The sequence below is a fragment of the Osmia bicornis genome, chromosome 6, assembly GCF_907164935.1.
Source record: "Osmia bicornis bicornis chromosome 6, iOsmBic2.1, whole genome shotgun sequence".
Taxonomy (NCBI): Eukaryota; Metazoa; Arthropoda; class Insecta; order Hymenoptera; family Megachilidae; genus Osmia; species Osmia bicornis.
The window spans coordinates 10,148,320-10,162,653 of NC_060221.1; the positions used below are offsets into that span (position 1 = coordinate 10,148,320).

The 14,334-nt window shown below is 36.0% G+C and overlaps 1 protein-coding gene across 1 annotated transcript in view; it reads right to left on the reverse strand.

Moving 5' to 3' along the window:
* Positions 1 to 4,926: 4,926 nt before the first annotated feature.
* Positions 4,927 to 14,334, reverse strand: part of LOC114877519 (phospholipase A1 member A) — a 42,764-nt gene continuing 33,356 nt past the window's right edge. Inside the window, exons 6-7 of the mRNA XM_029190188.2 lie at positions 11,994 to 12,162; positions 4,927 to 7,189 (exon numbers count right to left, since the gene is read on the reverse strand). Coding sequence (XP_029046021.1) covers positions 7,075 to 7,189; positions 11,994 to 12,162 — 284 coding nt within the window. The 3' untranslated portion in view covers positions 4,927 to 7,074. The remainder of the gene's footprint in view (positions 7,190 to 11,993; positions 12,163 to 14,334) is intronic.

Here is a 14,334-nt window from a genome sequence, read left to right on the forward strand (position 1 = left end):
AAACATGGGTTTACGCGCTTCCGTTATTCGTCCTTGTATGAGAACATTTGGGGCTGGGTGAGGGCTTATTCGAAAGAGGAAAGTCCAATGCACACCGCTGAACTCATGTTTCAGTGGGATTATGTTGATGTTTAGTAATATAAGCGTCCAAAGTAGAGGTAAAAAATCGACAAAATGCATTCGCGGAATCGAAGCATTTTTCGGCCACTAAAAGGGTGCTGTGATTGAAATCATGAGTTGAGCGGTCTAGCCACAACCCTTACCTGTAAATTAAGATCTATTTTGTCTTCATTTGTTGCGAAATAAGGACGAATAACGGATGCACGTAAAAGCATTCTCACATACCAGTTCCGCCATTTTGTGGATAATACAGAGAAAATCATGTGACAAATTCAGTTCAGCTAGTAGTTATAAGGTGGCGTCTAACTAAGAAGGCTGCCGATTTGGAATCGTAACCGAAATCAGGCGTTAGCTTGGTTACGTCACTCGACTGAAGGCAAGCGAAAGCAAGCGAAAAAGGCAACAACGGCCGAACGCTGAGTGAGACGCACTACAGTCATGCTGTCTTTCTCTCATTCTGAATGTTGAGATTGTCCTTTTTCGCTAGATTTTGACTGACGCCCGCCTGGATTTTTCACAGCGCCCCATAACAAACCTCGCTCAAAGAGGAGGTATAACAAGAGAAGAATATATCTCCTCTTTGCAATAATTCTGCAAACGTTTACATAAGTTGTATATGAGATATTTATTTATTTAAATTATTTGCATTCACTCAGAATATTGACTCCTTTGTATTTTTTATTAGTTTCGAAAAACAAAGGGTAATTATTGAGATTAGGTTACACCTCACCGATTTTGATGAAATTTAAATATGTTGTAAAATTAGACATTTTGAACAACTTTTTCCGGTAATTATTGAGATTAGGTTACACCTCACCGATTTTGATGAAATTTAAATATGTTATAAAATTCAACATTTTGAACAACTTTTTCCTATACATATAACCGCCGCTCGGCCTTAGTTTTCGAGATATTTTCGAAAAACTGCTGCTACTACTACAATGAATTCTACGTATGTATACCTATGCATCTACGGCGGCGTATGCGTCAGCAATGGACCGCCGCTTATCTACTGTTTTAACAAACATTGCGGCGGCCCAAAAGTCATAGATATAACGGGTAAATGTTTTAAAACAAATGATGGTTTCGAAACCATACTTAGTCGGTAGAACAAATTTTTCGGGACGAATAGCAGGCATTGGATTCTTAAAGGCGTCGGCGGGGCCTCACACCTGCCCCATAAAATCTAACGTAACCTTACCTAATTATTCTATTGATGAAGGATGCATAACTGTGTAAATATGTAAATAGGATAATTAAGTTAGGTTAGGTTATAATTTATGGGAAAAGGGTGCCGATGCTTTTAGATTTCGAACTTTTTCGGAGGTAATATGTATCTATAGATTAAAGAAATATAAACCGTCAATACCGTGTTTCAAAGGTCACCCATTATATCTATGGCTTTTCGACCGCCGCGATGTGTTTGTAAAAACAGTAGATAAGCGGCGGTCCGATGGTGACGCATACGCCGCCGTACATGCATAGGCATACGTAGAATTCATTGTAGTAGTAGTAGCAGTTTTTCGAAAATATCTCAAAAACTAAGGCCGAGCGGCGGTTATATGTATAGGAAAAAGTTGTTCAAAATGTCTAATTTTACAACATATTTAAATTTCATCAAAATCGGTGAAGTGTAACCTAATCTCAATAATTACCAAAAAATTCTCAGATTGCACGTTCCTTCGGTTCTTCAGAGTAGGCATATATTTTTCAGCAACGAGGCGTGCTACGGTGCACTATATAAAATCCACGCGTTCAGTCAGTCAGAATTTACCGGAGCGGAACAATTCTATCATTTAGGTTCAAAGAAGGATAGCATGATCACCGTACATCTCACTCTAAACACGCGCCAATACAATGTTTCGCTTTCGTTCTTCAGGCGTATTGTCGCGATGCCTCTGGCGGGATGAGCGTTTGAATGCGTTTGTACAAATACTTGAGGCGCTGTTGCCTTCCTAGATCGTGATGCGCGCACGCTAACTGAGAATTAAACCTTTGAAGTTCGTAACAAAACACGCAAGTGGCTCCACCAGGCCCAACGAAAAAACTGCTGTAATACCGACGCGACGTCCCGAATCGGAGAGGTCGCGTGCCGTGTCTACCCCCTCAACTTTTTTGAGACGGTTTTCAAATTTCTTCAAGTCAGTCAGTGATAATGAAATCATTGAATTATCAGTTTTAAATATGACCTTTTCTTCCAGTGGATAATTTACAATTTCTTATGGTCAGAAAAAATGTCACAGATGCATCGGGGATGTAAAAATATTATGTGTACAAATTAATTTGATGCCTGTAGCACCGCCCCTTCTTAATTACTATTTTAAATTTGAATATTTTCCCGCGCTTCTGTGTATTTGAAAAGTGGCGCGAGAATGTATAATAATGAAAATAAGTCCAGTAACTGGAGTTACTATGATTTCTTAAGAAGAAATCTTGAATTAAAAAAAAAAAAAGGAAAAGCACTAAATTAATTTGTACACCTAATATTATTCAGAAGGATTACTACTTCGTGTTACAATTAGTTGTGATAAATAATTTTATAAATAGAATGAAGTAAAAGTAGTTTTCTGAACATTATGATAACAGCAATTCTTCATGTAGAGTGTCGATGTTGCCGTCGCGAAAGAGTCCATAAACATTCAAAACAAAATTAATAATGATAAAGCACCCGCACTAAATGTATTGTAGTAATATTACAATGATATACTCGACCGACGAGTTAATTTGTCTTCCACCAATTAAGAAATTAACACTTCACTTAACCATTTACAGATGAAATACAGTAGACTCTTGTTATATGGTCACGTAAGCGATTTGAATTGTCTACGAATTTTCAAACATAATAGTGTTACTCTTCTACTATCATAGTCTATGAAAATGTTATATTTCTATCTACCCTCCCTGTTTCAAATGAGAGTTTGGAAGCTTGAGAAATTTTCAGCTCCCGGAGTCCCGGGAACGACAATATAACGAGAATCTACTGTACAATACAAATTAAAAATTGGTAAAACTAATTTAAAAACTAAATCCTATTATTTCAATTGAATTATAAATAAAAGGTTTATCAATTGGTTTTTAATCGATAACACTGTGATTAGAATGAAACTGATTAGTGATTGACAATTTAAGTTTAAATAACTGCCTAATGAATTCAGTGCCTTTTCTTTAATTGATGATTTATTTTTAAAAGTCATAATAACCCAATTATTAAAATAATCATTATCGTATTCTCGCCCCACTCTTAAGTCCACACAAGCACGGGAAAATATTCACATTTCAAATAGTGATTAAATAGGCATAATGTTAACAGCACTTAATTTGTACACTTAATATATTGAACAATTAAATAATTATATCTTTGCTCGTTATTATACATATGGTACTAAATATCTTCATTTTCATTACGGTAATCAAGGTGTTCCTACTTTTCTCCTTAGTTAAAATGTTCTATTTGAAGTATATAAATCTAATTAATTGCTGTGTTAACTCTCGAACGGCGGACCATGAAGAGAGCCCCAATTTTAGCTTCTGTTTGGTGAAGTGTTAATAAAAAATATCTTCCAAAATCTGAGCACTCATAAGCACTTATTATCACAATTTTTAAAATAACTTCGATCAGATTTTGGAAGATAAATGATAATAAGTATTCCTCTCAGATTTTGAAAGGCGTAAAAAAAAAAAAAAACTAAAAAATGATTAACGCACAATTCGTTTTCAAAACTGATGTTGAAGCATCGTTCTGACTCTCGAATGAAATAAATACGTTCCACGCTAGAAATCAAGATATTCAGTTATTTTTCATAAAAAAATTGAGGCTGTCCATTTTTTATGGATCCTACGTTGTCCGCCATAAAGTGTAGAGAGATTATTTTTAACTCTGTAATCTAAAACAGATATGAATATCCAATATATACTTACGTGAAATCGAAGTTCTATATTTCGATACGATGTTAATCAGAGCGAATTGATCTTTTTCGGTCGAGCTCGAGCATTGTTCATCTGTTGACAGTGCAACGATCAAACGTGGCGCAGACGATGGGAACGCGTTCCCTGGATAATTGCATTCGAGCCACAGAAACCTGAGAAACAAAATCCCGAATGCCTCCAAGCTTGAAACGTGGATGTATTAAGAAACTTGTAATCATTCCATTGCATATTAATATATAATTAAGGTTTAGCGCGACAGTGTACTGTAAATCCATAGAAATTATTATTATATCGTAATTATTATGTAATAAATATTGTTGTTAACATAAAACTGGTGTGGCTGTGATTCTACTTTTGTGTTTCTTCAGACCACGAGTACAGTACATATACGTGCAATTTACGTATACATGAAATAGAGACCTCTAGTAGGGACAGGTGAATTTTGAATTTTGAATTGTCTAAATGAAATTTTAATTTCAAAATTACATTAAATTTGTTTAAAAATATGAGATTTACAATCAGAAAAAAGGAAGTCGATTGCTTTTAGTTTAAAAATGATATTAAATAGTAAAGGTTTTAAGCTCCGAAAAATTAAAATTAGTATTTTTGTCCTTAATCAGGAAATATCAAATCAAACCTAGATTTAATGTTTATGGATAAGAAATGAAAGTTGAATTATTTTATTTAATATCCAAGTCTTATCTGTAATTTCATGCCAATTAAAAAAGAAAGACATTTGAGGCCTAATGGATATTGTATTTTGGCGGTATGATCACTGATTTCTATGGTCACGGATTTTGTTTATGCGAAATCCACGAAATCTTAACCTCGAAAAGAATGCTGTGGTGTTGAAAGGATCAACAATTAAAAAAATTTATCAAAACCATCATAAAATTTATTTGTTAATAACCCTGTATGGCCCTTAGTAGCGGCCATAGCACTCCACCTTTTCCTATAAATAGAGTTTAAGTCAGAGAATAGAATTACAGTAAAAGTTGGATAACTTCTCGAATACTGACACCAAAACGTTCAATTATGAAGTGGAGGTCTCTTTTTGGTTCTTAGAAACGGCTCGAGCCGAGTGTTTGAATATTGCTGACCATAGAAAAGGACAGAGAACGAAAGAGAAAGAGGTGCAATAATCAAAGGAACCGAGAAAAAGATGATTAGTGAGACAATACTAAATCAACAATAAACCTTTTTTAATTCTTATTTTTGCTAAATAAAACTTTTATCAATGTAATTGTGAGGTTCTTCCAATTAAAATAAAACTAAACACGTTATAATTTGAAGCATATTTGTTTATTTAACGAGTGATTTTCTTTCACTTATTTAATACCTAAATGTGATCTCAACTATTTTCCCTTTTTAAAATAATAAGTAAATATACTTCAAATTATATCATATTTGGTTTTGTTTTAATCAAAAGAACCTCACAATTACATTAGTATATATTTCATTTAAAAAAAAATCAAACAGTGTTGTTGTTGCACTAATATAGTTTCATCGTTATTCCAGTTCTGATCAGGTTACACTATTCGCTCGTCCAGCTTCGCAGTCTTCAAGGGGAATCCCCTAGGTGGTAGGAATGATTATTATTAGGCAGTTATCCCATGGATCTGCTCGGGTACTTACCTAACTTTTACTGTAATAGAATTTTCGATAAACTTGTAGAAAAGGACCCCCCCCCTGCCTTCTTTTGATTTCGATGATTCTTAAATATGTTGTAAAATTCGACATTTTAAGTAACTTTTTCCTCTAAACTATAAAAAAATAATCGCAAAAGAATATTGTTACTACTACAGCGAATTCTGCCTATACGTATGCGCCTGTGGCCGTATGTGCGTCGCGCCGGCTCGCTTCTTGCCTACAGTTTCTGTAAGCAGCACCATGTGGTCCGGCTCCTATTTATGCAACAGGTGAACTAAAAAATCAAATTATAATATTTGACCCATGTGGCCGGCCTAAAGGCGGCCGTAATATTAATATAACCTAACCTAACTTAAGCCAGACATATAAACAACAGAAAAAAAAAAATACCGGCAACATTAGTACGGACGGCAGACAATCTTATGGTGCACAATGATTAATACCAGTTGTGACGGAATATAATTTTTCTCGTTATTTATGTCTAGATTAGGTTAGGTTAGGGCACAGTAATATTCCGGCCGCCTTCAGGCAAATTCGATGTCAAAATTATTGAAATTAGTAGTTAATTTTGATTTTAAGCTGACCTGTTATATGGACGGTAGCCAGGCCGTATGGTGCTGTTGATAGAAACGGTAGATAAGCGAGGGTCGCTTGCTGATGCACACACAGCCGCGGACGTATACGAAATTCAATGTAGTAGTACTCATAGTTTTTCGCGAATATTTCGCAAATTAATCGAGTCTCATATATAGCTTAGCGGAAAAATTGCTTAAAATGACGAATTTTACAATATATTCAAAAATCATTGAAATCGGAGGGGAAGTAGCTTTTCTACAAGTTCACCTTTTAAGTACGTCTCGCATTAACATTTTGTCTTCAAGTATTTACATTTTTCAGCAAACTCATCTTATTATTTTTTATAATATATTTATTTTAGAAATTTATTAATTTCATTATACGTAATTCTATGTTATTCATACGAATTACAAATAAATCTCCTTTTCTGTATAAATACTACCTCTAAACTTAACATTATCATTCTTTTCATCCTTAAATACAATTAACAACAAGATTCACTGCATTAAAAGTACAACTATAACATCGACCAATTACAAACGATGAAGGATTTGATAAAAAGATCATCATGAGAAAGGTGAAAGTTCTTGGTTCGCTATGACGATACAATCAAATGCAACAAAAGCTTTAATCACCGACAATCGTTGGGTTATGGAGGTTCAACGGTAGGTTGCGTAGTAACTTAAGAATTAATTATAGAAACTATACAACGAAACAACAAGGACAAACATAACAGAATGTATAGGACTAAATTAGGAATTGGCTATTCTATAATTATGTTAATCAGTTGTTTCAGTAGACTCAATACTGGCGGTAGGACGATCGTTTCCTGTTTGTCGTTTGTTGACTTTTTACGGGGAGGCCTCGGGCGTATGGTTTGTCTGCGTTTGTTGATAGATAATAGATGCCGCGTGCTCTGAAAACATTTTGAATGAATTTTTTCCAGTTCTTTTATTATCTCATTCCTTATCATTAACCAGGATAGGTATAAGGGTAATCTTCTGGGTAATACGTTGTATCAGAGGTATGCAAAAATTTCCATTGGCTACATTCATGGTCGCGTTTACCTTTAAGCTCGGAACGCTCAGCAAGTAATAAAGGTAGGACTTATTACGCGCATCTGACGCACGCGTCAAACATACTGTACGTCCACGAGAAGATGGCATGGATAAAACTTGTAGGGATCTATGCCCCACTATCCGATATCTCTACTTCGCATCACAAGTAAGTACTTATTTTCGTAATTGGTCGAATCGCTTGACGAAGAAAACAAAGAATCGGTCAAGTGTGACTGGAACAAAGTGATGCGGTGACGATGACTTCAAAGCAGTAGCACTACCTCCAGAACCTATGGGTGGGGATTAAGCTAGATATTAAGATTGGGGTCAGACGGAGCAAACAAGGATCCTTTGTTACCTTTCTGCCATTTCAGATACCAAATTCTCGTGGAGAACAGTATGCGTCGGACGCATTTAAACTGGTATAATAGAGATACGTGCATTTATTTTCAACCGTCTGCTTCCAAAGCCTAGAAAGTCTAGAAATAGCCACACGCTATCGGTTTCGATCATATTAAAATTCGAACCATTCGTCCAGACGCACACGTTTGAACCTGACCATTGCATATACTGTCTGCGTCTACTAAGTTGATACTCGGAAGGAATGTGGGCCTGAGTGGTCGTGCCTCACCTTAACTCACACGTAAGTACTTTTGACCATAGTGTATTATTGGCTGAAGCGGTCTCGTCAACTAATGAGGCTTGTGTAAAACTAGAAAGCCGGCCGGTGTGTGTGGAGGACCCCCCTTGTCGCTGTGCCGTCCTACGTCTCAACTTAGCAGACGCGGGCGGTACATGTACAGGGTGATCCTCTCGCTAGTGGACTCAGCGGAAATGCCGTCACACCATTATGAATAGACCCAAGCCCTTTTCTCGACGGGGGTGCATATTGTAGCTGTGTCCGTAAAAAGGTATCGATGACAGAAAAAGGACTTGGGGCACTTCATGCTATTGTGGCGGCACTTTCTTTGAGTCCACTAGCGAGAGGATCACCCTGTATATAGAAAATCTTATCTGTGTTCGAACGCAGCGTCTATAATAGTCTAGTCACATGTGGTGAACGCACGTGTCTTGTTGCGTACGTCAGACGCGTCTGAGAAATCCCACCTGAAGAGGGACACATCTGTGCCCTGTTACGGGCTGAAGGTATACATATACAGGGTGATTCTCTCGCTACGCAAGACAAAAGCCGTGCCGCACAACGGAACCCCTGCTGTTCCGTTTCTTGTCTTCGTCTCAGCCATAAACATACACAGAGCAGTTTTGGGTCCGGCGATATGGTCCCTGGGTCTCTTTACCCGCAAAAACAGCAGGATTCGATTGTGCAGCACGGCTTTTGTCTTGCGTAACGAGAAAATCACCCTCTTACTTACTTACTTACGGAGTTTCTTCTGAAAACCTCCCATTGTCGGAGAGGTATGAAACTTCACTAATATACCCATTTTGGGGTAAAAAGTTAAAAAATGTAGTGAAAATGTGCGTATACGCAGAAATTTCTTGTTGTTGAAATTTTACATTCCTAGCATTTTTGAGGGGCTGTGCTCCACAAAACCGTGATCTTTTAATTTTAATTAAAAATAATACCCATTAAATGATCTACATATATGTACTTACTTATATGTAACCAATTTAATGGTTAATTTTGGAAGAACGTGAGAGTGGTGAAAGACTGATAACTTTATATGTATAACAAACAACAATTATATATTTTAAACGAACAACAATAATAACAATGGATTGACGCTGACTACGAAAACTGTACGAAAATGAAGGCTCTGTCCTCTATGAAAGCCGGCAAGGATCTGCCCGTTTTTTCCAGCTTTCTCCAGTCATTAGGAAAAACCAGATGTGAAAAACTGTTCTTGCAATAAGTGCCCGGCCAGGCCTAGCTTCACAAGGACCTTGGATCTGGGGGTACAGGTTTATTACCGTAGCCGTAACCGCTACATAATTTTTGAAAATTGCACATTTCTACACTTGCGCAACATGTGACCACTCTCAACGTTCTCTATGCACGATAGGAAATATTTTAAGGCAGGTAGCTCATCGATTTGACGATGAGAGGTTTCCAGAAGTACAGCCCTTACTTACTTACGTTTTCGTCTTGCGCAAGAATCGTTTCGGATTGGGGAGGCTGCTTCGGTGTTACATACCTTCCCACTACTGATCGATAAATAACAGTAGTAGAGACGATTTCTGTCCATCAGCACTCTGGCGCCCGTACGTGCAACTTCTTTGAGCGTCTCTGACCAAGTTTCCACCGAAACATTAATTCGTACCTGGTGCGGCGTAGAACCAAATTTAAGTCGATGGAAACGTGATTGATTGCGCTAAGTTCACTCCTGTTTCGATCCACAAACTTTGACGGAGTGGTAGCGATTTCATACATTAAGTCGGTGGAAACGACACAAAAACAGATTCAAAACGGATAGTGCCAACCTTTACTTTTTATTATTCAGTTACCAAAATGGAAAATAAACGTGATATATGGTCATATGATGAAACTTTGATATTAATTAATATTTTAAAAGAGAAGGAAATTTTGAAGATCATGGACAACAAGAGATTTCGCATCGCTTATGCGTTTGTGTACATTTAGCAAACAAAAGTTAAGTTGGCTCTACTGAAATATCAATCTTCCTCACTTCTACTCTACTTCCAGTGGGAACAGTACATTAAATTCGATGCGCACCGGAGCAGGATCGGATTTAATGCTTCGGTGGAAACTTTCTCTCTGATGTAGTACACTCGTGACAAAATCAGGCTTCTATAGGGTAAACGACAATATGAAGGAAGCAGGAATTCTCAAAGTCATAACTTTGACGATATTAATTAAAGTAATGTAATTTTTAAGTATTACATATTATAAAATTTAGTACATAACTGAGAAATATGAATAATAAGTAAATAAATATAAATTTAAATTTTCCTGCATAAACATTTATAGGGGAGAGTTGCCGAATTTGGACCGTCGCCTAGATTGGACCCATCACCTTATATTACCTCCTATAACAAATAATATCGCAGTATAGGCAGCATATCTAACATTGATGTATACTACGCTGATGCAACCATTCATCAATGTTAGATATGCTGCCTATACTGCGATATTATTTGTTATAGGAGGTAATATAAGGTGATGGGTCCAATCTAGGCGACGGTCCAAATTCGGCAACTCTCCCCTACGTAAATGGCGAGAGATCGGGTCCACAAGCTGAATATTATCCGGGGAGGTAGGCGTTCTGAAAATTGCTCGGGCTTGCCTTTTATCAGCTCGAAGAGCGAGTCTAGTGAAACAGATTGAAAGTGAACGAAATACATATGCTCGCCCAGCAATGGCAGTTCAAATAAAATAATTTTAAAAATACAATATGTACAACCGACTTCGAGGTGCGCTAAAAAGTGTAAAATAATTTCTATTTCATTTATATCAATACTCAACAGCTATTAAAAAAACCTACTTAATCGTTAAATAGTATAGTAAATACATTTCAACCTTTTCGGAAGCGGCGCAAAATTAAAAATACCTGAATAAACAATGCTGCAAATAACCATTTGATTGCGGTATGACGCATTTGGTAATTAATAAATCGTAAGAAAACATACGAAACGTTATAAATACGGCTGGTAACATTTGTAATTGTAACAATTGCATCAGAAGTTGGCAACATTTCTGATGTACATGAAATTGAATCGATTTCATTAGTATGTGAAAGCCATGGGTCTAATTGTAAGAACCAATGGACGGAGTCCTCGACGCGGGGGTTGCCTTTGCGGCAGGGGGGCTGTATCTTTCTAAAATATGCCGCGGAATATGTGTGGTACGCCAACCACACATTCTATACGCACTAACACGGACTCCGCATCGTGTTGCCGAGTTATATAGGAAAGAGACAGATATACACCCTTCGCCTATATTCGGTTACTCAAAGGTTGACAATCAAGACAAGTTGAAGAAAATTTTTTAATTTTGCGTCGCCTCCGAAAAGGTTGAAATGTATTTAGTATTCTGTTAAATGGGAACTATGTTTACTATATAAGAATGGGAACTATGGACATCATTGATTTTTCCCGGGGAAGCCTGATTTCATCGCGAGTACATTATAGATGTATAGTGAGAGACAAAAGTGAGTAGACACTGTTAAAAATAGAATACCTTGGTTAAAATTGGACTAAATAACTTGAGATTTTTTGAGAAGCTATCAAAATTAATTCACTAAAATATGTATTTTCATTGTTTTAAAAAATTACAATTTGTTGAAATCATGAAAAAAAATAGTGAATGGTAATTTTTCAACATTTTTATGCAAGTCTATAATGAAAATTTAAAATATGTCTTTCGTAGATTCAGATAAGTTATGTGTATGCTGAAAATTTCATCGAGATCGGTCAACGCATTTAAAAGTTATAACTAATTAAAATTTCCGAAAATCACGATTTTTCATCTAATTGTAAGAGCGTGACTAACTCCGTGTCTACTCACTTTTGCTTCTCACTGTACATCAACAATTTTTATGTTGCTCTTACCCTCATTACCTCTGCATTATAATCTAACGTATTATTCCAAAAGATTGCTCTTTTAGTCTCTCTACCTATTTTATTTATCATTCAACTCGTTTTGAGTCAGTTATTGATTTACAATTAGTGATAAAGTTTACTTACATATGAGGGGTATCTTCTCCCATGAGAATATATTCTTCGAGTTTGGGATTGCACCATCCGATGAGGTAAGAGAATAAATTTCCGCATGGAGCTGCCCAGAATCCGACTTTCGTCGTAATTGATTCTATGTAATACGGGGTCACTTTGGTGTGATCGCATGAAAGCGTTTCTGCGGACGAAACATATCACTAATTTCATTCACAGTCAACTATCTGTTCCCTGTAGCGTAATGTTTAACGATAACGGTAGTAAATGTACCTAACAATTCGCAGTAAACTAAATCATTCTTCTCTAAATTTAAATTTCTTACTACTAATGAAAATTATTATTTTTCAGTAGCGGCTCGAAGAATTGATAGTGATGAAACTGTAGCAATAAAAGTAAAAGAGATCAATATGGTTTGAAAAAATTATATCTATAGATATAAATAAAATTGAAGTGTCTGTCTGTGATTTTTGCACCTTGCTGAAACCCAAACTCGCTTTTGCAAAATTGTTGTCTGTCTATCTGTTTAAACGGGCTCCGAAACGACTGAACCGATTTTGACGAGACTTTCATTGGCAGATTCAGAATTTATAGAATAATAATTTAGACTTCTTTTATTCTGGAAATATTCAGAGTTTTCGCGTAAAAATCAAGCGCTAATGAGGCAACTTTTTTATAGTCCGTTTATGTAAGTAGTTCACGCATTTACACATACATATACATATTATACTGATTTTAATTGTGAAAATCGAAGAGAGAGGCGATTAATCACAAAATTAAACAAACTTATGTTTATTTATACGCGTGCAATGCGAACAAAGTCGCGGGTAATCACTAGTCATTAATAAAATTAAAAGCGATTAGTTAGAGAGGTTTTTAAATAAATACAGTATAGACTCGTTATAAGCTAAAAAGATCTCTACGCTATTTAGGTCGGTTAGGTTGAGCGCCTCTAACGTTCAGCCTGGCTTTGCCTTATGAAAGGGCGTTGCATTGGTTTTATTTCTTTTTAACTATGATGTATCAATCCGACACTCTTGAAACTTTTACAGATAATAGTTAAATAGTAAAGGATTATTCTTAATTTTTTCGGTGGGTGTCACTCAAGGGATTGTTTATAAAAATTACTTTCAAAAATTTATTTATTAATTTTTAACCCTTAATCATCGGATAAAAATTTTGAAAAAAAAATGAAATACAGCTAATGAATACCTACTATTTGCACTTTAATGTGTTCAAATATCTTAAATAGTTTCCGAGAAAAAAGGTATTCAATTTTTGGGGTTTTACCCTCTTATCTCCCTTATCAGAGGGGGTAGGAGGTTGAAATTGCACACAATTGTTGTTTAGGCAAAAAGCATTATGTGGTATAAATATCAACCGAAATTGTTGCTGGGGCCGATTCACTATGCTTATACATACGGTTAGACCCTTTAAGATATAACTCGTCCCAATTGCGTGACGCACCTTGTATTTCCAGAAATCTATAGTAACTTTGTTTTTTGAAATTAATAAAAAATACAGAGGAGTATTAGTCTGTTACGTTGCGCGGCGCGAGAGGCGAGCGCGCAACGTAAAAGATAAAAAGAAAAAGAAAATCAGTTGTTAATTTTTCTGAATTGATTGATTAGTGCGATGAGAAAGGTCTCGCTGCCACCAGCCCTGATCGCGTATGACGCGTTAACGTCCTCTACGATCAGAACAATTTTAAAAGACGGAAATTTAGGTATTTATTCCCGTTGGGTTCGTCAGTGTTCTAGGTCCCGTACGGGTCCCTCCTTGAAACGTAGTGTTGGTGTGCGTGGATTTGAAAAGGTGTTATGATTCAAAGAAATAAAATAAACTGGTTAGTGTGCAAAAATGAGATGTAATTCAAAGAAACTATTGCAGCTAACAAAGAAAATGATTTTTAACCGGTTACTGAGATAATACTGATAAATATGATTTGGCAAATAGCTGAATTTGAATATAAACAGTTATAATTTACAAGGGTAAAGATGCTTAACCTATTGTATTATAATGACTATAGTTTGACTGGAAAATCGTGTAAAATATATATAAACAGCCTTTGATTCGAATTGAGATCTATTAATATGATTTATAAGCGCAAGTATATTTTATTACCAAACGACTATCTCGACAAATTAGAAATTGGAAAAATAGCGGATTCAATCCGCGAGGGTACGACTTGAATGAAGAGACTCTTATAACCCGAAGGCTTTGCAAGTCGTCCCTCGATTATACCTCGTAGTCGAGACAATCGTTTCAGAAAAGTCGCGATTTGGAAAAATACGGTAAATATTTATATTAATCGGTACCTGAGTATGAGAAACGAGACGATCTAAAATGAAGAGAC